This window comes from Colossoma macropomum, unplaced genomic scaffold (genome assembly GCF_904425465.1).
Source record: "Colossoma macropomum unplaced genomic scaffold, Colossoma_macropomum, whole genome shotgun sequence".
Lineage (NCBI taxonomy): Eukaryota > Metazoa > Chordata > Actinopteri > Characiformes > Serrasalmidae > Colossoma > Colossoma macropomum.
The window spans coordinates 263798-291403 of NW_023495946.1; the positions used below are offsets into that span (position 1 = coordinate 263798).

The 27606-nt window shown below is 40.9% G+C and overlaps 1 protein-coding gene across 1 annotated transcript in view; it reads left to right on the forward strand.

The window, feature by feature from the left end:
* The window catches only part of med23 (mediator complex subunit 23), an 80582-nt gene extending 59257 nt beyond the window's left edge, over positions 1-21325 (forward strand). Inside the window, 7 exon segments of the mRNA XM_036564162.1 lie at positions 232-397; positions 969-981; positions 983-1042; positions 3268-3482; positions 12990-13110; positions 18769-18900; positions 20579-21325. Of these exon segments, the coding sequence (XP_036420055.1) occupies positions 232-397; positions 969-981; positions 983-1042; positions 3268-3482; positions 12990-13110; positions 18769-18900; positions 20579-20770 (899 nt within the window). The 3' untranslated portion in view covers positions 20771-21325.
* Positions 21326-27606: the final 6281 nt, after the last annotated feature.

Genomic DNA, 27606 nt, shown 5'->3' on the forward strand with positions numbered 1-27606 from the left:
GATAGGGTATCATGTGCAAATATTTGGAACGGTAACTAAAAACTAACACGTAGTGCTGTGGACTGGCAGAAATCATGCTCATGTGCAGTAAAGCATTTAGAAAAGCTTCACCCTGTCTTTGGTGGGCAGTCTACATACCCAGATAGACAATATTATGTGTAATCAGGTGTGAAGTGTATATACTGTACATGCCCCTACAGACTTGTGAGTCTTTTCCTTAATGAGTGCTACCGATGGCTGGGAAGTCTCCAGGTCCATTTCCCAACTGTGACTGGCGCTTTAATGAGTTTCCGAATCCAGCAGCACACGCGCTTCACGTGACCTGCGTAGAGCTGATGGCCCTCGCCGTGCCAGGGAAAGACGTGGGAAACGCGCTGCTCAACGTTGTGCTCAAGAGGTCTGATATCATCATCACAGCAGCTCATTAAAAAAATGATTTAAAGGGCTCTTATCATGGAAAACCTTTCCTTGGAGCATGGAAACTAGTTCTATGTGGTCCATATATGGAAGTTAAGCTGCAATAAATACAGAAATCCACCCGTTCAGTCTATAGCGGTTTAGCACCACCTTTTCATGATGAAGTTCTGAGTAGTTTTTGAATGAGACGCAATACAGGGCAGCCTATTGTGTCAGTCTTTAAAGGCACAAAAACAAAAATGGCCTTTTAAGGCTAAAAAGAGCTGAGAAAATTGTCATGTTAAAATAATCTGACTGTTTTTGGTGCATATAAAATACAAGAAAAATGCAGGATAAAGGGCTTTAATTACAACGATAGGAGTCTGTCTAAGGTTTGATTGTATCACATTATATTTGTTGATATTGTAGATTATCAATAATTACCTCCTTATAATCGGCATTAGTGACAAAATGTTTTTATCGACTCGGCCCTAATTGTTGGAGCCGGGCCTTCTTTATGAAAAGCCACTGATTTGTAGTTTGATGGTCTTTGTCTTCTGTGTCTCCTACAGTCAGCCTTTGGTTCCCTCGTGAGAACGTGACAGCGTGGATGAACGCTATTGGGCTGGTCATCACTGCTCTGCCTGTACGGCCAGTTCTCTCTCTCTCTCCCTCTCCCTCTCCCTCTCCCTCTCTCTCCCCCCGCCCCCTTCCTTCTTGCAGTCTTTTAACCGAGAAACTTACTAGATCCAATGTCATGCCATTATTGATTGTAATCTTCATTTTTTGCTTGCTGGCCAGGTTCAGATACACAATTAAAAAACAATAATAATAATAAATGCATAAATATCTTCAGTAAGTAAATGAGCACCTTTCCTGGGAAACTCCTTGCATTTAGGCCACAATCATGAAATTTTTGCTAATGATTAACCGCCATATAAATAACTGCAATTTAATAGTTTTTTGTTTTATTTTTATTTTAAGTACAAGCCTTAAGTGGCCAAACTGGTCGACTATTTTACTTCGTAGCTGTCGATATTTAGTACCACCAAACTGACGACAGACTCAGCTCGAACTCAAATAAACAAACATCACTCACCGCTGCCCTCTAAAGGTGTTGTAGCACCAGCCTGAATTGTTTGAAATATGTGTTGTTTTTGTAAAGGCCGATTTATAGTCCAGACAACAAAAATGACACAAAATAGACAAAGTTGTGTCTGCTAGGGTTGCAGACCTTGTCGCATACTCTAAAAAATTTTGATTAGATTGATTGAGTCTGACTGGATGGCACTCAAAATTCTGCGTTCTGGATTGTTGCCGTGGGCTGTGTCTACTTTCTTGCTTTTCCAGGTTGCCAGCTATTCAGAACTAGGATCCATATACATTTATAGGACGATTTGTCTTAATTTCCAAACATTTTTCCACGACTGCGATTACAAAGTTGTCCAGGCAGAAAACCCACCCAAGACAGTGTAATTTCCCCCCACATTGCAGTTTCATACTAGCCAGAATTTTTGGGAGAACCACGAATCTGGCAACCCTGCAAGATGGCAAAAGAACTCGTGAGTGAAACACAGGCGTGTGGAAAATCTACTGTTAATGCAGTTTCACTGTAGCAGCTGTTTTCTCTTCTGTGCAGTTTCATTGCTTTTCATTCGCTGCATCGTCGTACAGGTTTTCATGCAAACTGCAGATGATGTTCTATTCCAACATCGTGTCTACAGTGGTGCAACATCTGTCGACCACAGGTTTTTTGTTGAGCGGCACTTGTCGCCTGGACTATAAATTGGCCTTTAGAAATGTGACCTGCCTCACTTCTTTTATTTACAACCCAACAAAAACACACTCAATTCACATTCCTGTTGGTTTTGACGTAAACATATGTCTGTAAAAGCTAACAACTATGGAGAGTAATTTCTGTCAGATGATTTATGTAATAATTGTTGGGCCTGCTCATAAAAATCATCGTTTCTGACTTTCCCCCAGAAAGTCACTTTTCACTTTCCTTTTTTTCATATATTCTTTCACCATCATTCATCTTTTCTTGCTTGTTCTTTCTCTTGTGCTCTTTCTCCTCTTTCTCTCTGGAGCTGCATTCATCACTTCCATTACGCTCCTTTGACATACTTGAGCTCTTGGCAGCTGAGTTTGGAATGTTCTCGGTTAAAGGGGGAAAAACATCTTACTTTTCTTCTGGTTTTTTTTTATTTTAACTTGGGCATCCTATTCTTGCCAAAATGCACTCCAGACTGTCTGTATCAATACGTTAATCTCCTCCAAGAATGTTTTCCCCTGCTGTTTTCTCCGCATTCTCCATGGACAACCCAGCATGTCTGACACACTTACAGTCTATTAATCAGAACCTTGAAATGTGAAGCAGTGTGTGAACTCCTGCTGAAACAAATCTAAAATATTATTAATATAATCAACACTGAAAAGCATCACTGAAATGTGAAACAACACATGGAAATGGTTTTTGGTACTGTGGCAGCAGCCTAAAATTGTAGTGATAAAAGCTGTGTTAGACAAAGTCAGTGTCCTTATGGTTTTATTTCATTTTATTTATGTGCAGAACTACAAAAAACAATTTATTTATCGTCGTCATACAGTAAAATGCAGCGCAAAATGCTTTTAAAATAAACAGTAGAAGAGTGTAAATAAAGAAGAGAATGTTAGAAATACTGTAGGATTGACAGAATGTCTTTTAAAAGGAAAAACAAAAATACCTAAAAATAAAAAAAAGAAAATAAGATAATTAATAAAAAAATAAAATGTAAGATTTAAATGCATGCTGAATATTATTATGATTATTAATAGAAGTATTAATTAATGCTTGGTTTGAGATGCATCCTCTATCGCCCTGTCTTGTAGGAGCCGTACTGGATTGTGCTGCACGATCGCATTGTTAGCGTGATCAGCAGCCCTGCACTGACATCAGAGATGGAGTGTGTCGGCTACCCATTTCAGCTGCTGGACTTCACAGCCTGCCACCAGTCCTACTCGGAGATGTACTGCAGCTACGTGTTGGCACTAGCCCACGCAGTCTGGCACCACTCCAGCATCGGACAGCTCTCCCTCATTCCCAAGTAAGAGGCCGAGTCCCTATTATCACCCTGTAAGTCTTTTCACACCCGAACCCCAGGACATTACCGTGAAGGCTGTACCAGTAATGCTTTGCATCATTCAGAACAGTCCTGAAGGGGTGTTTTACTGCGGTGCATTAGTTCACATTTGCTGTGAAAGGGCCGTTTAACTGCATCTGACATCCTCAGCATGTTGGGCCAACAGATACTTCAGTTTTTGAGTGATGTTTATACAGCAGTTCGTTCCAGCCAAGCAAGCTGATTGGTTGAGAAGCGCTCTAACTGTACTGTTATTACCTAACATCACAGGTTTTTCACAAACACTGTATCACTCCGCTGAGACGCTGTTGCTAAGCAACAACTTTGACAGCTGTAGGAGACGCTCAAGACATTTGAACGTTTTTACTTCTTACTTTGCCACAAACAGAAAATGGACACTTTTAAGATCTCATTTGACCGACAGCCGGTTTGGTCAGACTCTGAGGATGAGACGACACTAAACTCCCAAACTGTCAGTTGGTCTGTGTGGAGCTGGAGAACGAACTGCCGGCTGTGCAGCGAGTGGGCGGAGCTCGTTACTCTGACGTAGCAACAAGCTGCTCGTTAAGGAACTATAATTTGGTGAAGGAACTGCGAACATTAAAACATATTAAACGCCGCGTTCACGACCCAGTTTATTAATTTATTACTGTATTTATTTAACTGTTGTATTAAAGCAGTAGAACACTCGAGGAGTGTGTTATCGCCAATAACATCACGGCTGTGATGATCTACGGCGACTAAATGATGTTATTTTGCCATAATACTCTCCCTCTCGGGTTCTACTGCTTAATTAAAATACCCCCTGTGGCGTTTTCTCACGCAAAACCTGAAAACTGTTCAAAAAGGGCCGTCACATTGCTATGCTGCATTGCTGCAGTAGTAGCCACAAACGCATGAAGTGCAGTTTTTTTGCAGCTTCTGCCGCTAGAATCAGGTCCTTGCAAGAACTCAAAACTGTTCTGTACAGCCAAAATGGTTCGCTCTGTCAACTACAGTCAAGACACTTGTTGTCTCTCCCAGTGATGGGAATTGCACTAGGACTTTATCTGTATCATTCCTACTGGGATTTTACTCTGGCTTGTGGTCTTTTAACAGCTTCTTGTTTAATTAACATTACTGTGTGAAAGTCCATGTGTGGAAAGGAGGCTTAAGAGTCAGAAATGTTAACAAGCATCCAAATGCAGCGTTTACCTCCAGTCCTTTATGGGTTTTGCAGTTTAGTGTCTTCCTGCTCAAACTCATGCTGAGCTTATCTGTTGTCAAGCCTTTTGGATATAAATGATGAGTGTTAGAGCAGGAAAGTTATGTTGTTCTGGATTACGAAACGCTGAGGCTGAAAGATTCATCGTATTTGCATCGAAATCACAATTTAAAAGAATGCAGTTTTCAAATCGCAAGAGCTGCAATTGTTTTTAATTATCATGTACGTTATCAACAATGTTGTCTTAAGTTTTAAGAGGGGAAATTTAACTTTATATTTCAGAGCTTGTGAACTGCCTGGAGATAAGATAGACCAATCAGAGCCAACCAAACCTCCATGTTGTGACATCACAGCTATAGCTTACTGGCCGTCTGGCACTCTACATTCAGGGGTCAAGCCTCAAGACAGAAAATGAATATTCTGGACTTCTTGGCCAAATGGCCTAATCCTTAATTTATAGAAAATAATCGCCATTTAAAACGCGGTCGCAGTATTAATCAGAAAATTGCTATTAGGACTTTTTCCACCAAAGTTCAGCCCTACAGAACGCTGCCATGTAGTGTAACTCAGAACTGAGCACTGTAGCGTTGTATATTGTCGCTGTTGGAATTATATCTCCGCTTTTGTTGTTTTTCATTTTTTGAAAAACATAATTTTGAAAACTTGTGAAGGTTTCATGTTGAGTGGATCAGTAGAAATGGTCCAAAATTGTTTTGCAATAAAATCTTTTTTACGTTAACTTACACTGAAAGCTAATAATGTGTCAGATCCAGGGTTTTTGTCCGACAGTGATGATATTCCAGTGGGCGTGTCTCTGCCTATTGAAGTCAAATTACCAGGTGCAGTCTGATATACCTGTAGGCAGTGTAATCAGTGTAATGCTAGACTATGGAAGTAAAGAACTATGAGATATTTTTACCATGTCGTAGTTTTGGAAAAAGCACTGAACGCTGTACAGTAACATGTAGGAGATGCCAGTTCTAGACATAGCGAAGCTTATATGCGTCTTCCACAGTAGCTCTCATTTCTGTGAAAGTACTTATAAGAAAGAATATAAGCAGTGTTACCTGGTTGATTATGATGGTGTATTCTCTTGTCTTTCAGCAGGAAGTCCTAATCTGTATGACTGTACATGTGATATGCTGCTGTTATATTTCCCACCTCTTTTCTTCAGTCACACCGTACGTGTCTGGTTTTCTAGAAAAAGATGACGAGCGTCCCTCAAGCAAATTCTCGTTCCACATCACAGTCTAATAAATCAAGACAGACTGACTGACTGCCGTTGTTGTTACTCCCTTAGGGGGGTGGGGAGGGGGCTTATTTCAGAAAGCAGTGTTTTTCAATAAGCCATGTAACTTAAGCCAAAAGTCAGGCCAGTTAAATGGGAGGAGAGGGTGTTTAGATTGATTGTCATGTTTAAAGCCAGTATAAAATACTGATGATCACAGACGTCATGTTGCCACATAGATATTTAGAGAATCGTTGCATGTCGACAGTAGCTACTGTAAACGAACTGCATTGCTTGATAGTGGAAGCGTTGATTGCAATTGTTAGTAAAATGTAAATTATTAATTGATTGTGTATCTAATTGGATTTTGTCATCATTTTAAAAGTGCAGTGTGTTAGTGATTTTGCTCCGCATTACGCCGTGTCACGAATAACAACTCTTTACAGTGGGAAAATCACTGTAACTTGCAGCCTTAAGGCCCACACTTGCAACTGCCAGCGAAAATACATGTTTTTCAGTGAAATTCACCACGATGAGCGATTTCGCATTGTAGAATTGCAGGATGAAAACAACTCAATCGCACAATTTGCATCAAGATGGACTTTGGCATGCGAATTTGCGTCCTATACCAGTAGCGCTACTGCTTTGAAGAGTTGCCAGGTTCACAGTTGTCCTGCCAAATTGGTGCTTGTTTGAAAATGCAGGTAAAAAACTAACGCCATGGGGTGCCTTTTTTTTTAATAAAATGTACCACGGCCACCAGGTTAAATGCAGACAGTAGAAAATTTAATGAAGCCCTGATTAGATAAACTAGGGCCAAGTCAAAAAAGGGTTCTTCTTTTGTGTCAACCTTTAGATTGTAACAATAGAAGAACCCTTTTTGGTGCTGTGTAGAAGAACTCTTTTCAAAAAAGCACACTTACCATCAATCTGAAGAACCTGTCACCATGTAAAGAACCCTTTAATCACGCAAAGGGCTCTTTGAGTGTTCATGGTTCTATATAGAACCATTTTCTTTACTAAAGAACCCTTGAAGAGCCATTTTTTAAGAGTGTAGGTAACTGAGAAATTCCCCTTTGTGAACTTCCTTCTGATGTAGTGAACAGGGTTTTGTGTTTCTGAGCTGGTGAAACCGCCATAACACTGACTGCACCTCTGCTGCAGCTGGACAGCCTGTTATTAACGGTGAACCAGTTTCGGTACAGTATTGAATTTTAAACAGTGAGTGCAGTGCATGGACCAGTTTATGGAAAAGTAGAACTGTATGGCTGTTAGGCCCCTCGCTCTTCTGAGCGTCTCTCATTTACAGTCTTTCAGAGAAAATACTGTGTGATTAAAACTAGACATCTGGGTATATCAGAGTGTATTGGCTGGGGCAGAGCTTATGATATGCACACATTCACGGTCTGTGGAGTATATAATGAAAGTATGGAGACGTTTTTAACACGTAAAATATTGAAAATTTGAATCTTGACACCAGAATCAAAACTCAGCAAACCTGAAAATATGTGTATGGTTACGTCTACAGGCCCAATCCCATTTCACCCCTCACCCCTACCACTTGGCCCTTACCCCTCCTTCTTGTGCGTTCACGTCTAGGGGTAGGGTGTCCTAATTGTTGTTTGCAATAGAGGGGTAGGGTGAAGTGTTAGGACTGCATGGCCCTTCAAACGGAGGTGTTTCAGAGACACACTGCAAACAGTGTTATGGGAAAAATGAAAAACCAGCAAGAAAACAAAGAAACACACAAATGTGAGAATTTTCAACAATCATGATAACCACTGTATTATCTTAGTTTAATGTCGTTTCAGTGTATCATGTTCCTTTTCTTCATAATGAGCAAAAAAACTTAAATAGTCCAGCAGTTCTGATGCCTGAAGCACCAGAATGTAACTGCTGCGCCGTTTAAGGTGGAACGGAAAAATTCGAACAAGAATCTGGTGAATATCTGACTTCAGCTTCATATCACTGAAGAATTAGGGGTGGGTGATAATAAATAATTGCCCTCCTCTTTGAAGTCATATGATTCCCTAAATGTAACTAAAGCCCAGCAGTGAGGAGCTGAACTTTACCCTCCTCTGCTGTCACTGCAGACTGGCAGGGTCGCCTACAGAGCAGCACTGGTAGCTGTTAATGAAGTAATGCCCTTTTTATTTGAGGGTCCCATTTCAGAGGGAAGATTTTTACCAATAACCTTTAACCCAGGGGCAAGGTGACACTCGAAAACAAGGGGTAGGGGTAATAATAATAATAAGAAATGGGACTGGGCTCTACTGTTACTGACCTTTCCTCTCCATCTGCTCTATTTTAGCAGTGGTAGACGTCCCGGCAGATTCAGGCTACAGAGTGTGATGATCTCCAGACTCTGTCTTCACATTAAAGCCTGCCTGCTTGCTGAGAGTAATAGCCTCCGTATCCTGGCTCAGGTGTAGGAAGCAGTTTGTCCTGTGTCCTTTGACAGAGTGCTGACGTGTGGATGGTTTAACTGGCACATTGGGTTGACAGACTAGCGCTTTATCCTGCTTTAGAAAGGTACAGCCGTGCATCTCTGCATGGCTGCCTTGAATCTCTATAGAGAGATCGTTAGAAACGATGTCTTGTGTGAAGGGAGCTACAAAATGCAGTACAAAAAAGAAAGGATGAGAAAAGTTAGAGCGTTAGAGGAAAAATCTTAGTTTTTACTTTTGGCTTAAGTTACCACAGTCTTAAAAATAATGGTTCTGTAAGGAATCTTAGTGATGCTGTGTAGAACCAAGAACACTCAAAGAACTGCATGATTAAAGGGTTCTTTGCATTCTTCACAATGTGCTGTAGATGGTTCTACATAGAACCTTTTTGAAAAGAGTTCTGTTTAGCACCCGGAAGGTTGTTCTATTGTTACGATGTCGAGCTTGCTATATAGAAACCCTTTTCAAAAATGTTGTATATCATGCAAAGGATTCTTAACCAAGGGTTGTTAAACTTTTTGCTGCCCACCATTTGAAAGCTACATTCTTAAAAAAGAGGGTTCTTTAGAAAAGAAAATTATTCTATCTAGAACCATGAACACTCAAAGAACTCTTTGCACGATTAAAGGGCTCTTTCGCATCATGACCGCGTTCCTCAGATTGATGGAAAATGAGCTTGAATGTGCTACAGATGCTTCAATTTTGAAAAGGGTTCTGTATTGCACCCAAAAGGGGTTCTTCTGTTCTTATAAGCTTGACATCGTAATGATTGAAGAACCCCTTTTGGTGCTATATAGAACCCTTTTCAGAAATGTTGTATATAGAACCATCTACAGCATATTCTCCATCAATCTGAAGAGCCCTTTCACCATGCAAAGAACCCTTTAATTAAGTGGTGAGGTTGCAGATTGGAACCAAACTAACTGACCACTCCTCCCTAACCCCTCCCTTTTCCAAGCGAGAAGTAGAACCTGCAGTAGTCGTCAGGCTTTCGCTCCTTTGGCAGGGAGGATTCACCCTCCATCGCTTTTTCTTGTGCTAAATAATAAGTATGATTGTTAGAATTTGGGTTCTCAAACTTATGACACAAAATGGTCAGTCAGCACCGCGAGCAACCACTGATTCTTCTTCTTTCCACGTCTTCCAACTGGAGCTACAGTTCCACCAAATTAAGCTGCTGCTTCAGCGTAAAAAACGCGAAAGGCGCCCCCTAGAGCCAGTGTTTGGTTTGTTCGTTCTGGGTTACTGTAGAAACATGGCGGCGGCAGCCTCTGTTGGAAGAGGAGCCGCTATGTAGATATGAAGGGCTCATTCTAAACTAACGAAAACACAATGAATCGTTGTTGCAAGTGATTTTTTTACACTAACGAAAACATAGTTTTCTTTACTAAATTCCATTTCTGCTAATACATCCCCCTAACTCTTACACACTGCACCTTTAAGCACTCTGAATGCTTCTGAATAGCTGAACTCAACTAGTTTTAGCCCTTTAAATTGGCAGGGACTAATGTAATTACATTAGATGGCATATGCTCACAAACAAGCAGCACCAATCAACACCTCACTCTGGCATGCTCACACCATACGCCACACTCCTCCCGCCTGTCTGCGTTTATCTCACTGTGCAGCAACGCGGATACGGTCATGATTTTTGCTTCATTCGGATGTTGTACAAAATATCATGGGAATATCGAATCTAGGGCTGAGCGTATCGTCACACCCCTGCTAACATATATATAATTGTGTTTAGCAGGATTATGATGCACCATATTTTTCTGTACGTTTAAATGGAGTGGTGACTGAGAAGAGAGGAAAAGTATAGCAGACGGACCTGTTCTAAGTTCTAAGGTCTAATTTTAGTAACCAGTGTTTTTAGCCCCACATCATGTGCTTGCTTTGACCATGTCAAGTTGCTAAATAATCTTATTGTATAACTTTGACTTTCCCTCTTGAGGACGTCTGAGGTGCTGAATGTTTCTGGCCCGGTGTTGATGTTGCTTCGAGTGACTTTAACCGTGACGTGTATTTTTCTGTGTTTAGACCGCAGCAGTGACAGTCTGTTAGTACGCATGTGAAGAGCTGTAGTGTGCCTTGAGCAGTTTATGGATCTGTCTGTTTGGTCTCCGAGGGAGGAGGACATCGCTCTTGTGAGAGTGCCGTTCCTGCTTTGTTTTGATGCGCCTGCCACAACTGTCCAAAAATGACACTCGCGTTCCACACCGGGGTTTCTGCTGTCAGCACACGCGCCTTTGTTTCTCATACATTTTAAGGCAGATCTCCTGACTTTGTAGGGAAACCAGAGGAAGACAGGGATAAACTGCACAGGCAACACAAGGCTTACCAGAAGAGCTAAACCATTTCTTGTGAATAAAGATGTAATGATTTAAATACTGTAATGAAAAATGGAAAACAAGTGGGCGGCGAGCTATATCAATTCTGAATTCCAGGGGTTGTGATTTCTCAGGTGTTTTCATGAAAATTTTCTCTTTCAGAGATTTTAAGGAGAGACATGCTGTAACACAGGCATCTGAGTGTGTCTGCTATGTCTGATGACATTTCTCTTTCTCTCTCTAGCTCACTCGGAGACGAGAGAGAGAGCGAGAGAGAGAGAGAGCGAGAGAGAGAACGAGAGCAGCCCTGGAGAATATGTTTTCCGAAGTTAAAACCTTTTTTTATAACCCAACTCAACTGACGCAATCCAAAGCTGACTGTAGCAATTCAGATTCTCTCTCTCTGTCTCTCTCTCTCTCTCTCTCTCTCTCTCTCTCTCTTTCGCCTTTGTGCTGTCTACCCTGAACGTTTCTTTCGGTGATGGAGTGCAGCAGGGCTGTCATCTCGCTGACCCGAGGCTTCTGCAGTTCGTGCAGAAATTCAGACCGATGTGGCCAGCAGTGTCTAGTCTTCAGAAGAATGTGTCTCACATCAGCTCCTTTTTCCATATACAGTAAACTAATGTAGGATTCAGAGTTGCCTCACTGTAATTATCCTTATACACTGGAACATTCATTCGCAAATGGCTAGGGGTGTAATGATACACATATTTCCAGGTTTGATACGATTTTCAATTCTGGGATCAAGATTTGTTTCATTTATCAATATTTTATGTGTCTCAGTTCCAAAAAAGTTGGGACAGTATGTGAAATGCTGATTAACAGTGAGTATTAAGTTAACACTATAAAATTAGTGTTGCACCAATACCGATACTGTATCTGTATCAGCGCGGATACTGGCACTTAAACACAGTGTGATACATATGATCAATATCACAAAGCAATTTCTGATGCATGCATGCGATCCAGTAGACAGAACTTAACAACACGTTGGTGGTGTGGGACGAAAAATGCTGATGGCAGAATCTGTAACGGCAGTTTTTGGTTAATGTTACTGAGAGAGACGAAGGAGCCACCGAACTTTCTGCATAATGAGCATTTAGCCTTGATTTCGCCTTTAGCATAGCAGCCCGCTAGCCAGGCCTGTGCTTCCAATAGCCCTCCATCAGTCAGCTGTATCACTCGGCAGTGGGGTCTCGTGGCCCGTCGCTTCAACCAAACCAGACAAAACACTGAAAGTTGCTGATGCTGACAGCCTGAACAGCAGTGATATTTACTGAACTGACGCTCAGGGATGCAGCGCGAGTGAACAAGACGCACATATGAGGCTCAAGAAAAATTTGGATGGGAAACAACATTCAGCTCCGTTTTCCAGCCAGAGAAGCTGCTGTGCTGATGTGTAAACACCACAGGTTTATCTGTTTACTGTTTTTTAACTGTTTTACACGATAAAGATATTTTACATTTACTTAAGTTGTTAAATATGGTTCTTATTACTAATTATATAATAGTAACTACTAAACATATACAGTAAATGAACAAAAATAAGTTTCCTTAAGCATCTAATAAATATACTCCAACAAGTAAATACTATCTAGACAAGTTGAAAGTGTTTTATTTGTGACGAAGAACACAGATTTTACCAAAAATAAAATATTTTAAAAATGTAGTTGTATAAATATCAGGACTAATATGTGAGTTAGGTTAGACAGAGTTAGTATCGGAATCAGTACTTTGTATCAGCCAATACTAAAGGATCAGGTATTGAAGGGAAAAAGTGGTATCTGTGCATCTCTATACAAAACCACAATATTTGATGTTGTTCCAAATGAACTTTATTGATTATTTCGTTATTTGTGGGTTTTATTTCTGTAAATATAGTCTCATTATAAATTTGACGCTGGTAACATGTTCCCAAAAAGTTGGGACGGAAGCATGCTTACCTCTATGATACATCACCTTTCATTTTAACACTTATTAATCGTTTGGGGACTGAAGACGCTGATTAATCCAGGTTTGAAAGTGGATTTTTTTGCCATTCTTTCTTTATACAAGTCTTCAGCTATGCTTAGCCTTCTTTTGCGATGGAGGCCAGCCTGGCATCCCCACACACAGCCTTATGAACTTTACACTGGTAACAACCTGGATGGTCCTTTTCTTCGAGCAGGAGAACCTGATGTCCATTATTTCCAAAAACAGTCTGAAAGACTGTCTCGTCAGGCCACAGTGCACATCTAGTAACTGCTTGTTGTTATTTGTCAGGTTTCTGTCGGAGGTGCTGAAGCCGCTGGTGAAGACAGAGTTCCAGCTCCTCTACATCTACCACCTGGTGGGACCGTTCTTACAGCGCTTCCAGCAGGAGAGAACGCGCTGCATGCTGGAGGTACACATCATCCACACACAGGCACGGACAGTCTGCCATCAGACAAGATGCATAGATTTTTAAAATGCTTTCAATACAAATCAGCATCTTTTTGTCCTTTGCAAGAATAGCAGGTTTATTTAAAGGAAATCAATATCAAGGGCCACTGTTAGTAACAGTGCTGCACACCTAAAAAAGATGGTTCTTTAAGGGGTTGTTAGTAAAGAGAATGGTTCTATGTAGAACCATGAACACTCAAAGAACCCTTTGCATGATAGAAGGGTTCTTTTACATCATAAAATTACTTTTGCATTGTAAAGGTTCTTCAGCTTGATGGAGAATGTGCTCTAGACGGTTATATAGCACCAAAAAGTGTTCTTCATGGTTACAGGCTTGACACTGAAACAATACAAGAACCATTTTTTGGTGCTATATAGAACCCCTTTCAAAAAGGTTCTATATAGAACCATCGACAGCACATTCTCCATCAATATGAAGAACAATTTAATGGTGCAAAGAACCTTTTGCATGACTGAAGGCTCCTTGAGAATGTGCTGTACATGGTTCTATGTAGAACCTTTTTGAAAAAAAGCGTTCTTCTATTGTTACAGACTTCATGTTGAAACAATACAAGAACGCTTTTTGGTGCTATATAGATATAAGTGGTTCTATATAGCACCAAAAAGAGTTCTTCTATTGTCACAGGCTTTACATCGTAACAATAGAAGAACCATTTTGGTGCTATATAGAACCCTTTTCAAAAAGGTTCTATATAGAACCATCTACAGCACGTTCTCTGTCAATGTGAAGAACCACTTAATGATGCAAAGAACCATTAAGTGGTTCTTAAAGGGTTAAAGGTTTCTTCAGAACCATTAAGAGTTCTTAAAGCGTTCTTCAGAAGGTGCTTTAGATGGTTCTATATTGAACCTTTTTGAAAAAAAGAGTTCTTCTATTGTTACAGGCTTGACATTGAAACAATACAAGAACCCTTTTTGGTGCCATATAGAACCCTTTTCAAAACGGTTCTATATAGAACCAGCTACATCCCGTTCTCCATTCATCTGAAGAACGATTTAATGATGCAGTGATGCGGAACCGTAATTTTAAGTGTGTACCTTAAGTAAAGCCAAAGGCCGCACGTTTTATCCTGTTGTTTTGATGTCAGCACGTTGAAAGTGTTTCAATATGAGCTTTTAACACTAGTTTGGAAAAGAAAACTGTCAAATCATCATTTAGTCGAAAGCTACTGAGTGCTGAAGGTAAATATACCCAGAAGATTAGCTCACAGCTGCTTTATCATGACTGGGACATGAATTTGGGACGTAGCGAGGTGAATCAGTACGACAGGACTGAATTTCTCCCATAAGAGCGAGCGTTCTTATTCACAGCCAGTCACTGCGAGGCTGTCAAGTGACATTCAGTTCACTACACCTTCGTTTTGTTTGGGTATTTTAATTACTCCGGCACATCACTCGTTTCTGGGTTTTTATTTTCGGTTCTGGCAGACTGATTCATTTCAGCTTATTCCCCTCACTCCATCTTTTTGTTCAGGTAATTTAATTACCCTGTCTGTCTGTGTTTCTGGTTGAGCAGCAGGCGAATTCAGGCTAATTCAAAAGCCGTTCCATTAAGCTGTGCGTCAGCTGTCAGGCCGAGCAGGAGTGTCTGTTCTGCATGTAACAGTAGCCAGAAATACATTTTTAACTTTTCCTTTTTTTAATCTTACTTCCTTCAGGTTCTGTCAAATGTAAATGGCTGCATGCGTTCAAGCGTTCATTATGTGGAAACCATAATGTTGTTTATTTTTGATATTATTAATTATTGTATTATTGTTGCTGCTGTAATCTTGCAGTTTCTTTCAGTGTCTGAAAGTCTTTCAACTGTCTGTCTAGATGTCTGTCTGTGTCCATCTAGCTAGCTAGTCTGTCTAGCCGTCTCTGCAGCTATATGTGTATGTAGCTCTCTGTCTGTCTGTCTATCTGTTCATCTGGCTAGCACACTGACTATGTAGACAGCTAGCTAGCTGTCTGTCTGTCTGTCTGTGTAGCCAGTAGTCTCTCTAACTATCTATATGTCTAAGCTTTCTGTCTACATATCAGAGTAGTTAGCTGTCTAGCTAGCTAGGTAGCTGTGTGTCTACCAGGAAAACTATCTGTCTGTCTGACTGTGTGTCTGTCTGTCTGTCTGACTAGTGAGCTGTCTCTCTAGCTATCTATATGTCTAAGCTTTCTATCTGCATATCTGAGTAGTTGGCTAGCTATGTATATATTTATCTGTTTAGCTAGCTAGGTAGCTGTCTGTCTACCAGGCGAACTAGCTGTCTGTCTGTCTGTCTGTCTAGCCAGCTGTCTCTCTAGCTATCTGTATATCTAACAAGCTTTCTGTCTGCATATCAGAGTAGTTGGCTGTCTAGCTAGCAAGGTAGCTGTCTGTCTACCAGATGAACTAGCTGTCTGTCTGTCTGTCTGTTTAGCCAGCTGTCTCTCTAGCTATCTCTATATCTAACAAGCTTTCTATCTGCATCTCAGAGTTGTTGGCTAGCTATGCATCTATTTATCTGTCTTGCTAGCTAGCAAGCTGTCTGTCTACCAAAGTGAACTAGCTGTCTGTCTGTCTGTCTAGCCAGTTGTCTCTTTCGCTATCTATATATCTAACAATGTTTCTGTCTGCGTATCTGAATAGTTGGCTAGCTATGTATCTATGTATCTGCTCTAGCTAGCTAGTTAGCTGTCTGTCTGTCTATCTGTTCATCTGGCTAGCACACTGACTATGTAGACAGCTAGCATACCTGGTAGCATACCTGGTAGTGAACTAGCTGTCTGTCTGTCTGTTTAGCCAGCTGTCTCTCTAGCTATCTATATATATAACTAGCTTTTTGTCTGCGTATCTGAATAGTTGGCTAGCTATGCATCTGTTTATCTGTCTACCTAGTTGTCTTTCTGTCTGTCTATTAATCTATCTGTCTATCTGTCTGTCTATCTATCTATCTATCTATCTATCTATCTAATAAATTTGTGTTTTTGTGATCTTCAGAGCCCAGAATACTGATCTCAAATCATACAGCTGTTTACATGTTCAGTACATTTGTATCTACTTGTCCTTGTTCTTTTATCTGGGTCTTAGACCTGTTTGGTCTATTTAATTATATATATTTGGTATATTTAATTATCTGTGTTAAGTGTAGACCTAGACCTTTTTTTCATCCCTTGCTTTGTGCCAGACCTCACTGGTGTTTCCTGTGTGCACACAAGTGTATTTGGTTGTTTCAGTGCCATTTCTATCCTCCACAGAGTGCATCTTCACTGGAACATACATACAAACAATTACGACCATCTTTGGCACCGAATCCTAGTAATAAACACACAGAAACACCTGCTCCTGTTCCTCACACACATCAGACTTTGAGCATACACACCTGCTCCACACACCCACACACACACACACACGACAGATGTGTCCATAACAACATATAAAGCCACTGAATCAGTGTCGCCCCCACTCTCATCAAACCTGTTTGTGCCTCTATTTCTATCTCTCACACACAGTAGGTGTAGAATTGAACATTACTTTAAAATGTGTCCCTGAATTTTCCCTTTACAGTAACAGCAGAACAGACACAGTGAGGCTTGAATTACATGAAATTCCTCAGTTTCACAATATTACCTGTTTATTATTCCTCACAATACCAGCTGTGTGTGCACGAGCGTCCCATCGTCCATTTCTGTATTCTGCATCTACTTTGAGTGTAAAAATGCATCACTGCGTCTGAAGGTGGAGATTAATTTGCATCGTTTTTCGAATGTCAGAATGTATTAATCTGTTAGTCCCAACAGCATGATCTGATTGGTTGAAATCAGCTCTATCTGTGCTGTCATTTCTGAAAACAGCACAGCTTTAATCACAAAATAACTGTTTGACAACTGAGCACCAGTTGTTCACTTGACACTGCAGCTGTTACTAATGCTAATACACACAGTAACAGAAAACAGATACATTAGATAACTTCTGTAAGATAATTGCCTGTTTGGTCAGATTTTGAAGAACAGCTAAACAGAATGAAATTAGCCTGAAATGAACAGATGGACAATTTGGGCTGTGAAATGCTTTTCAGACTGACTGGCAGCAAATTACGTTCAGGTTAATCTGGCAAACGTTTAAAAAGCTGAGCTGAACCTGATATTGTGTCAGTTCAATGGCTCATTGGCTACGTTCACATTACAAGCCTCATTGATCAAATCTGATTTTTTGCTCAAATCTGATCTCTCTGCCTCGATGGTTCACACTCGTTTAGGTAAGTGATTCAAATCTGTCAATTAATGTGACGAACCAGTGTCCTGAAATGACCCTCATGAGCTCATCCTACTCAGTAACGTCACGTGAATGAATCACGTGACCATCATCAGCACAAACTAACGAGCAGAACGAGCTTCGCTGAGAAGATGATTAACTCTGATCAGCTCTCAGCTTCATTATTAGAGCCAGACGAAGGAGAAAAAGGTGAGATGTGAAATTCCAATCTGAGCGTCACATTAAGGTTACATGGCCGCGAATTGGATGCGAATCCGATCTGGTTCCACATATGAAAGTGGCTCAGGTCGAATATGAAAAGATCAGATTGAAAAGATTGGATTTGTGCCACTTAAACCTCGTAATGTGAACACAGCCAATGAGTACTTCTTTTTTGGCAAAAGGAATAGATAATGAGTCCATTTACATGTACTTAGTAATCTGATAACTGCGGAAAATCAGATTTTCTCAGTAATCAACACGTTTACATGCTCAGATAATGAGGAAACATAATGGGGAAACTCCGGATCTGCATGAGTCAGACAGTAGTCAGATTTCATGCTTTACAACCAGCCAATAAACTCACAGAAGAAGACGCGACTTAAACGTAATGTAAAACTCAAACTTCATGCTGCGGCTTTTTTTAAAAAATCCTCGCGCCTCTTTACCTGAAAATATTATACGTCATCTAGAAGATGAAGAATATTTAAATCCTTCATTTCGTCAAGCATGTGTTCGGTTTCAGCGTCGTTCCCGAAGTGTTTTGCTGCGTCTCGCGGCGACGCTGCTCGCTTATTTCCAGTACCACGGTCTGTTTTCACACATGCTCAGACTGAGACATCAGAAAGAAATCAGAGTAAGAGTTCACATGCACTGAGAAATCTGATTACTGAGCTAAAATCCAGCCCCTTTATCAGATTTCTTAATCAGATTTCTAGACTTTAATCCAAGAAATCAGAGTGTGCTGTTTAGACGACCATTTGAAAAGTCAGATAACTGCAGAAATCTGATTATGATTGGATTGTTGAGTGCATGTAAATCTCAGTATCTCAGCAAAGTGTTCGGTGCTTCTTTGCCTTGTTGTACTTTTGCAGAACTGTTTCATAAAAGCGATTGAACACTGGTCGAGTGTTATTATGAGCAACATTGTGCTCATACCTACAACCTAATCTCAGCCATGATGTTATTTCTCATAACACACTCCCTCTAATATTCTGTTGCTTCAGTAACATTCAGTAAAGTCTGCCCTCATTTTTGGACGAAATACATTTCTCATTCTTTTAAATATGAAAGAATGGACAGAAACACTTGGTGCTTGGTGGTGGATTTTATTGTCTGTGTGAATGTGAATCATAGCGATTTCTCACTCTCTTTCTCTCTCTCTGTCAGATTGGAGTGGCATTCTATGAGATGCTGCAGGCGGTGGACCTCCACAGTAAACACCTGGCGTATATGGACCCCATCTGCGACTTTCTCTACCACATGAAATACATGTTCACAGGGGACAGCGTCAAAGACCAGGTAACAGGCACACACACACACCTGGCCTGCCCTCTCGTCTGTCTGTTTGCTGACCTTTATGATTTGTGCAGTGGCAAGCCAGCCACTAGACAGCCAAGCGTAGATCCCAAATCCTGGTCCTGATGTGTTTTTGTGGCTGATTAGTATATGGTACAAGAAATTGAGGCTAAACTTATTTGAAAATTCTCCAGGATGTGGGAAAACATAGCCTACTTTAATTAACTGTGGATTTCAAGGTCACCACATGGAGTCAAAGAGAACGGTGGAAAACTTCACCGTCTTTGCTGGAAGCAAGCAGTGATTTTTAAAGCTTCAGGTTTTACAAAAAGTCTCAATTTTAGTATTGAGTTTGCTAAAAACTGACAACACAGATTAGCCAAAGCAGTTTGTTCCAGAATATTCCACTGGTGTTGCAGTGCTGTGCTCTTACTCTAGAGTTACAGCTGTCGCGGCCATTAGATTTTAGCTTACCGTTATTATATATATTGTTGCAATTAATGATGTATTGACTTTTCTTGTTTGCAGCCATTTAAATACAAACCCAGAGTGACCAGATTGTTATTAGCTACTAAGTGAACCATGTATAGTCACACAGAATCATGTGTAGAGTCAAGCAAAGCTACAAGTTCTTCACAAGAGTAAAAATATAAGCAAAAAAAGGCTTCCAAGTGGCGCAGCCGTCTAAGCGTTGGCCTTGACGTCAGGAGATCGCGAGGTCGATCCCTGGTGATGCTACAGCCGTCCGTGGCTGGGAGTTCAAGAGAGCTCAACTGTCCTCGCTCTCTCTGGGTGGGTAGGATGGCCCCCGTCTCCCACAATCACTCAGGGTGATGCTAGCCAGCGCAGGCGTCTGTTAGCTGACGTAACAGATCTGGCAGTCGGCGCTTTCCTCTGAGGGCGTTCAGCTGTCCAGTGACGTTGTGTCAGCGGCAGTTTGAAAAGATGCAGTGGCGCTTCACAGGTCTCAGAGGAAGCCTGTGCTAGCCTTCAGCGTCCTAGCGTTGGTGGTATTGTGTGACTGGGGGAGTCCTAACTAGTGGGTGGGATTGGACATGACTAAACTGGGGGGAAAATTGGAAAAAAACATAAAAAAAATAATAATACAAGCAAAAAAACATTTATTCTGCCAGCATACATGCTAAAAACAGCAGGTATCTGCTTATAAACAAGCAAATATTACTGCACACAAAACATGTTAGAGCATCAAGTTAGAACTTAAAACACTTTTGTTTTCAGAAGTTTTAATAAGAAAAAAAATTGATGCTTTCTTTTTATGTTAATTTGCCTCAATTCAGCGCAACCAGTTCACATTCAGTTTATCGCAGCATTAAATGACTGTGAGGTGTAACGACTGCAGTCAGATTAAAAAATGATCTAAAACAAATGTATTGTCGTAATTCTGACAGGCCTATCTGGAGCATTCTCTGAGAAGAGTCCTCTTCACTCTGCGTTGATAACACTCTCTTACCCTGAGCAGGTTTTAATTCGTTCCATACGCCTAATTGAAGCCTTCCGGAGCGTCTGATTGGAGGAATCAGGTGTTTCTGATTAGAGCTGCAATAAAACTCAGCAGGAGAATCAGCAGGAGCTCAACTCATTAGCGGTCACTCACTGCATGCACTATCACCGAGCCGTTTGCTGTGGGCCAATGAATGTTCTGCTGTCCTTTATCTCCCAGGTGGAGAAGATCATCTGCACGTTGAGACCAGCCATGAAGCTCCGCCTCCGTTTCATCACGCATATCAGCGTGATGGAGCCAGGTGCGGCCGCCGCTACAGCAACGTCTGCCTCCCAGCCGACCACGGTCTCCTCGCCTGCCCCTCAGAGCGGACCAGGACCCTCTAACATCCCCTTATCTGTTGCCCAGTGACCCCTCAGATGAACCCATCACAATCTCTTCCTTGCCATGCTCAGCTTATAAATAGCTACTGATGCAAGGTTGGACTAGTTTACAGAAGTACATTAATTATTCATATTGGACAGTGTTTAAGTTTCGTTTAGAGTGGATGAATATCGAGTTTCCGGTTTATAATGCTACGCTACCGAGTAGGGATGTGCACAGATACTCGAGTACCCGGTTACCCGTCGAAGGTGCCAGTATTCGTGAACTGAAATCACTGTTCGAGTATTTGTTACAGAGAAAAGTAACGAAATTTTAGTGAAACGAGACGGTTTGGTTTGTATGTGTTGGCACATCGTCCACTGAGGAGAAAATATGTTGTAGAAGTTGTAAAAAGCTGATCCTACACTATCCTAAAAGATAGTTCTTCCAGGGTTCTTTAGTGAAGAAAATGGTTCTATATAGAACCAGGGTTATTTGCATCCTGAAAGGGTGCTTCAGATTAATGGAGAATGTGCTGTAGATGTTTCTATATAAAAGCTTTTTGGTTCTGTGTAGCACCCAAAAGGGTGACGATGTCAAGCTTGTGACAATAGAAGAACCCTTTGGGGTTCTTTTTCCAAAAAGGTTCTGTATAGAACCGTCTATAGCACATTCATGCATTTTCTCCATCAATCTGAAGAACCCTTTCATGATGCAGAGTCCTTTAATCATGCAAAGGGTTTTTTGAGAGTTCATGGTTCTAAATAGAGCCATTTTCTTTATCAAAGAACCCTTAAAGAACCATTATTTTTAAGACCCAAAGAACAGTTTGCATGATTAAAGCGTTCTTGGCATCATGAAAGTGTTCTTCAGATTGACGGAGAATGTGCTGTACATGTTTCTATATAGAACCTTTTTGAAAATGCTTCTATATAGCACCCAAATGGGTTCTTCTACTGTTACAATGTTAAGCTTGTAGGAATAGAAGAACTCTTTGGGGTTCTTTTTTCAAAAAGGTTCTGTATAGGACTGTCTTCAGCACATTCATGCACATTCTCCATCAGTCTAAAAAAATCCATATATGATAAAGAACCCTTTAATCATGCAAAAGGTTCTTTGAGTGTTCATGGTTCTAAATACATTTTCTTTTTAAAGAACCCTTGAAGAACCATCTTTTTTAACACTCAAAGAACCATTGGGCTCTTTGCATCATGATGACTGATGGAGAACGTGCTGTAGATGGTTCTATATAGAGCCTTTCTGAAAATGCTTCTATATAGCACCCAAAATGGTTCTTCTATTCTTACAAACTTGACTTCTTAACAATAGAAGAACCCTTTTTGGTGCTATATAGAGCCGTTTTCAAAAAGAAAAGAACCATCTATAGCACATTCATGCGCATTCTCCATCAAATTTAAAGAATCCATACATGATAAAGAACACTTTAATCATGCAAAGGGTTCTTTGAGTGTTCATGGTTCTATACAGAACCATTTTCTTTACTAAAGAAAAACTGGAGAACTGTCTTTTTTTTAAAGGTGTACAGCCCTTTGTTATTTACAGCCAGAGCAGCTGATCAAAACTGGGCAGGTTGGAAACAGCAATGGTGAATTTGTCCTAACAGTGACTTTTTATACGTCTGCCAGTATAAATACCATTAGAAATTAATGAAACGCTGAATTTAATGTAGATGTTTTGATGAAAACGGACTGTGTGCTTCAGTTTCTCGTTCGGTTGAATGGGATTTTTACCAGCCTTGCATCAGTAGCTACAGAAGAGCACATCTGTAGGGGAAGCATGGACACTGATGGTTACAGCACTCAGCTGTCGAGCTTGAGTAACGGTGTAGCTTCGTGCTCTTTGGTGAACACCTGGGAGTTATTTCACCAGAACTGAATGAAGGACAAAGCAAAAAAAACAATATCACAAACCTCAGATGAAGCAGTCGAGCTGAATAATTCACACGGCATTTTACACAGTTTCAACTGCAGTTTAACCCCTTAAACTCTGCAGGTCTGTGTGTGGGTCCCCACTTGAATCCCACACTCTCCTAACTACACAACCTCCGCATTCATAATAACCGAACAGTACGTTTTATTATACGTACACTCTTTAAGAAGAAGGTTCTTTAGTAAACAGAACGGTTCTGTGTAACCATGAATCCTGTGCATGATTAAAGGGTTCTCTGCATCATGAAAGGGGTCTCTAGATTAAAGACAAATTTGCTCTAGATGGTTCTAATTAGCGCCTTTTGGAAAAGGGTTCTTTGTAGCACCAAGAAGAGCCCTTTTTGGTGCTATATGGAACCCTTTTCAAAAAAGGTGCTATATATACTCCTAAAAGAAGCTTCTTCAAGGGTTCTTTAGTTAACAAAATGGTTCTATTTAGAACCTTAAATGCTTACAGAATCCTGGGCATGGTTAAAGGGTTCTTCAGAATGATGGAGTGTGTGCGTGCATGTGCTGTAGATGGTTCTGTTTAGCACCCAAAAGAGTTTTTCTGTTGTTAAAATGTCAAGCTTGTAACAGTAGAAGAACCCCTATGGGTGCTATATAGAACCCTTTTCAAAAAGGTTTTATACAACCATGTAGAGCACATTTGTGCACGTTTTCCATCCATATGAAGAACACTGACAATGCAGAGAACCCTTTAATCATGCAAAGGGTTATTTGAGTGTTCATGGTTCTATATAGAACCATTTTCCTTACTAAAGAACCCTTGAAGAACCATCTTTTTTAAGAGTGTAGCCAGTTTAAGGGGTTAAGTAAGCAGACTAGAAGGGCAGTTTGTATCTCGAATTCCAGGTGAAAGTCCCAGCTGCTGTTGCTATATTAGCTTCAGCTCTCCAGTGATGTTTTTATGGAAAAGCATGGATTCAGTTCGGTGCTTTGGTGAGGCAGTTCTGCCCCACTGTCTCAAAAGAACGCCGGTCAAGAAGAAATCATGGATGAAATCGAGACTCTTGGGCAGTTACGATGAATCACATTGGTCAGTTTAGCTGTGAAGATGAACTCCTTAAAGGTGTACTTCCCCTGGAACGTCGCTAATAATGAATGAAAGCTGTTTGGATCAGGTCAGGTAGTGCATATCCTTGTTCAAAGGCAATTCCACTCGCATTTTCTGGGTGAACTATTTCTTTAAACAGTGTTCAGTTATAAATGACAGTTAACTGATGTTCTAAAAATGAGGAAAACGAGAAAATGAGACACGCAGAGACGATTGTGTGGTGTGTTATTTTTGGAATATTTTGTTGTTTTGCTATTTTTTTTTTGCCTTTTTTAAATAAAAAAAAAACATTTGTAGCTTGTGTCAGGTGTGTTGTTGCCTAGTGTCTTGATAAAGTAAAAATCTGGGTTTTTTTCCAGGAGTAATAGAGTAAAGAGGGCTTGAGACGTCCCAAACGCACAAGAGCATAAGATCATGAAGCAGTTCAGATGTCCGTCTTTCAGGCAAGCTTTCTGTAGTAGGGCTGAACGATTTGGGGGAAAATATCTAATTGCGATTTTTCTCACTTACGTTGCGATTGAAATGGCGATTATTTTCTATAAATTGAGGTTCAGGCCTGTTTTTGGCCAAGAAGACCAGAATATCAGCCTTTTCTGGCTTGAGGCTCGACCCCTGAATATAGTGCGCCAAACTGCCAGGAAGCTGTGGTTGTGATGTCACAACACTTGGAGGTTTAGACCAATCACAGGCTCTGTGTTACTAGGTTAAATTTCCCCACAAATATCGCAGCTTTTACGATTTGAAAATTGCACTCTTTTAAATTGTGATATATAAACGAATATATAAATGAATCGTTCAGCCCTACTCTGAAGTCTTTGATGTCCAGATCTAACGCGCTTTCAATGAATCAATCAATCAACCTTTATTTTGACTTGGAAATACATTGAGGGTGACCCTCATTTACAATGTAGCCGAGCAAATTACAAAGGATTGAAAAGGTTGAAATGAAATTTACCAACTGAAACAAAATAAAATCATCAAGACAAAAAGAAACTCAAATAGAAAACGGGCAAAAAATATCAATAAAGTATTTAATGAAAACTATAATAAGCAATCAGAAAAATGACATTTTCGAAAAATCTCTTTACTAGAACAGTAAAAGAATTAGTAGAATTCACAGTCCTCAATGAATGGGAGTGAATGGAGCTCAATGGCTAAAAACGAAAAGTTAAAATAGTTTCTAATCTCTGAACCAGAACTTTCTTTAATTTTAGAAAGTAGAAGAATGAATTTCACTAAAAAAACAAAGAAATCTCACCAGTATGTTTCCTTTTTACTACAGAAAACCGGTTTTGGGCAGCAGGAGGGGGGCATTACTGCTAGAGCGTGATGATTGGTGAGCGGAGCAGCTCATTGGCTGTTCGCGCTCACTGACGTCATTGATGTACATTGATGCCTTTTCTTTTAACCCATCTCACATTAAAGTGAAGAAGAGGAGGTATTTTATTAAAAGCACTCTTCATGTTTTTGCCATGTTTTTGTCTTTTTAACACAGAAAATGTCAGGAGTGCTGGCTTAAATCTGCTGATACAGAATGTAAGCCATTATGTGACTGATTGATTATGTAACTATGTAATTTCAATCAAGTCTAAAGCAGTAATATCTCACAGCAGGCCATAGTGTTCAGGTTTAGCGCCTGATATCGTGACGTTTTATGCATCAGAATAATCTGCACATGACTGGAGTCGGCTATGGCTTTTGGGAAAGCTGTTTGGAATACTAATTGCTCTGAAATGATTTTTCTTCCAGCAAATCAAATTTCCGGCGGATATTGGATTGGCAGCTTTTTCCGGCCAGTCCACCATTCAACTTCCCTCCAATCCACTCCGCAGTTAAATTAGACCAAATCCAGGCACCTTCAGCGCGGATAAAATTGAGCAGGCTGACATCAGTAATTCAATTCAGTGAGCTTTATTGACCCGACCGTGTTTAGGTACTGCACTGTGAAAGCTTCACTGGAACGGGAAGAACTCACATTTAGAGCATTCGACAGTTTAAGTAGTCTCAGTTTTAGGCCTCCACTACCCATAATGCATTGTGTTGTAGCAATGGCATGTGGTATGATGCTAATGTATGAAAAAAAAAAATGTACTTCAGCCATGAATCCCTCATAGTATTGTTCTGTATAGTGCTCTAATGTAGGGAACGGTGATTAGGGGACCATTTCGGTTCCCCATAATAGTGTTCTGTAGAGCTCCAGTGTAAGGTATAGTGAGAAGGGGATCATTTCAGTTCCCTATAATAGTGTTCTCTATAGTGTCAAATGTAGGGAATAGTGATTAGGGGACCTTTTCAGTTCCGTATAATAGTGTTCTATAGTGCTTCAATGTAGGGATCTCCAATGTGATTTTCCAGTGTAGTGAATAGGGTGTAGGGAACTCCTGTGTAGTTAATAGGGTGTAGGGAACTCCAGTGTAGTGAATAGGGAGTAGGGAACTCCTGTGTATGTAATGGGGTGTAGGGAATTCCAGTGTAGTGAATGGGGTGTAGGGAATTCCAGTGTAGTGAATGGGGTGTAGGGAACTCCAGTGTAGTGAATGGGGTGTAGGGAACTCCAGTGTAGTGAATAGGGTGTAGGGAATTCCAGTGTAGTGAATGGGGTGTAGAGAACTCCAGTGTAGTGAATGGGGTGTAGGGAACTCCAGTGTAGTGAATGGGGTGTAGGGAACTCCAGTGTAGTGAATAGGGTGTAGGGAATTCCAGTGTAGTGAATGGGGTGTAAGGAACTCCAGTGTAGTGAATAGGGTGTGGGGAACTCCTGTGTAGTGAATAGGGTGTAGGGAATTCCAGTGCAGTGAATGGGGTGTAAGGAACTCCAGTGTAGTGAATGGGGTGTAAGGAACTCCTGAGTAGTGAATAGGGTGTAGGGAATTCTAGTGTAGTTAATAGGGTGTAGGGAACTCCAGTGTAGTGAATAGGGTGTAAGGAACTCCAGTGTAGTGAATGGGGTGTAAGGAACTCCTGAGTAGTGAATAGGGTGTAGGGAATTCTAGTGTAGTTAATAGGGAGTAGGGAACTCCTGAGTAGTGAATAGGGAGTAGGGAATTCCAGTGTAGTGAATGGGGTGTAGGGAACTCCAGTGTAGTGAATAGGGTGTAGGGAATTCCAGTGTAGTGAATAGGGTGTAAGGAACTCCAGTGTAGTGAATGGGGTGTAAGGAACTCCTGAGTAGTGAATAGGGTGTAGGGAATTCTAGTGTAGTTAATAGGGTGTAGGGAACTCCAGTGTAGTGAATAGGGTGTAGGGAACTCCAGTGTAGTGAATAGGGAGTAGGGAACTCCTGAGTAGTGAATAGGGAGTAGGGAATTCCAGTGTAGTGAATGGGGTGTAGGGAACTCCAGTGTAGTGAATAGGGTGTAGGGAATTCCAGTGTAGTGAATAGGGTGTAAGGAACTCCAGTGTAGTGAATAGGGTGTAAGGAACTCCAGTGTAGTGAATAGGGTGTGGGGAACTCCAGTGTAGTGAATAGGGTGTAGGGAATTCCTGAGTAGTGAATAGGGTGTAGGGAATTCCAGTGTAGTGAATGGGGTGTAAGGAACTCCAGTGTAGTGAATAGGGTGTAGGGAACTGTTTAGAATGCAGTTAAACGTCAGCAGTAATGGTACTGTGTCCAACTTCACTGTCATGTGAATGGACTCTCCCATTGTGACGCCGTGTTCACGCGCTTGTGCAGTCTGTGCTGCTGTTGTTTGTGGGTCCCTCCGTTCAGATCAGTGTTTATGTAAGTGTGTCCAGGCCTTGGTCGCTCAGGGTCGTACCCAGATGGCTGTGTTTTATTGGCCAGACACAAACACACTCAGCTCTGCCGTCGAGGCCAGTTCAGAGTGAGGTCAATGTTTCTGTTCCACTGCTGCACTGGAGAAACAGAGGTGAACACA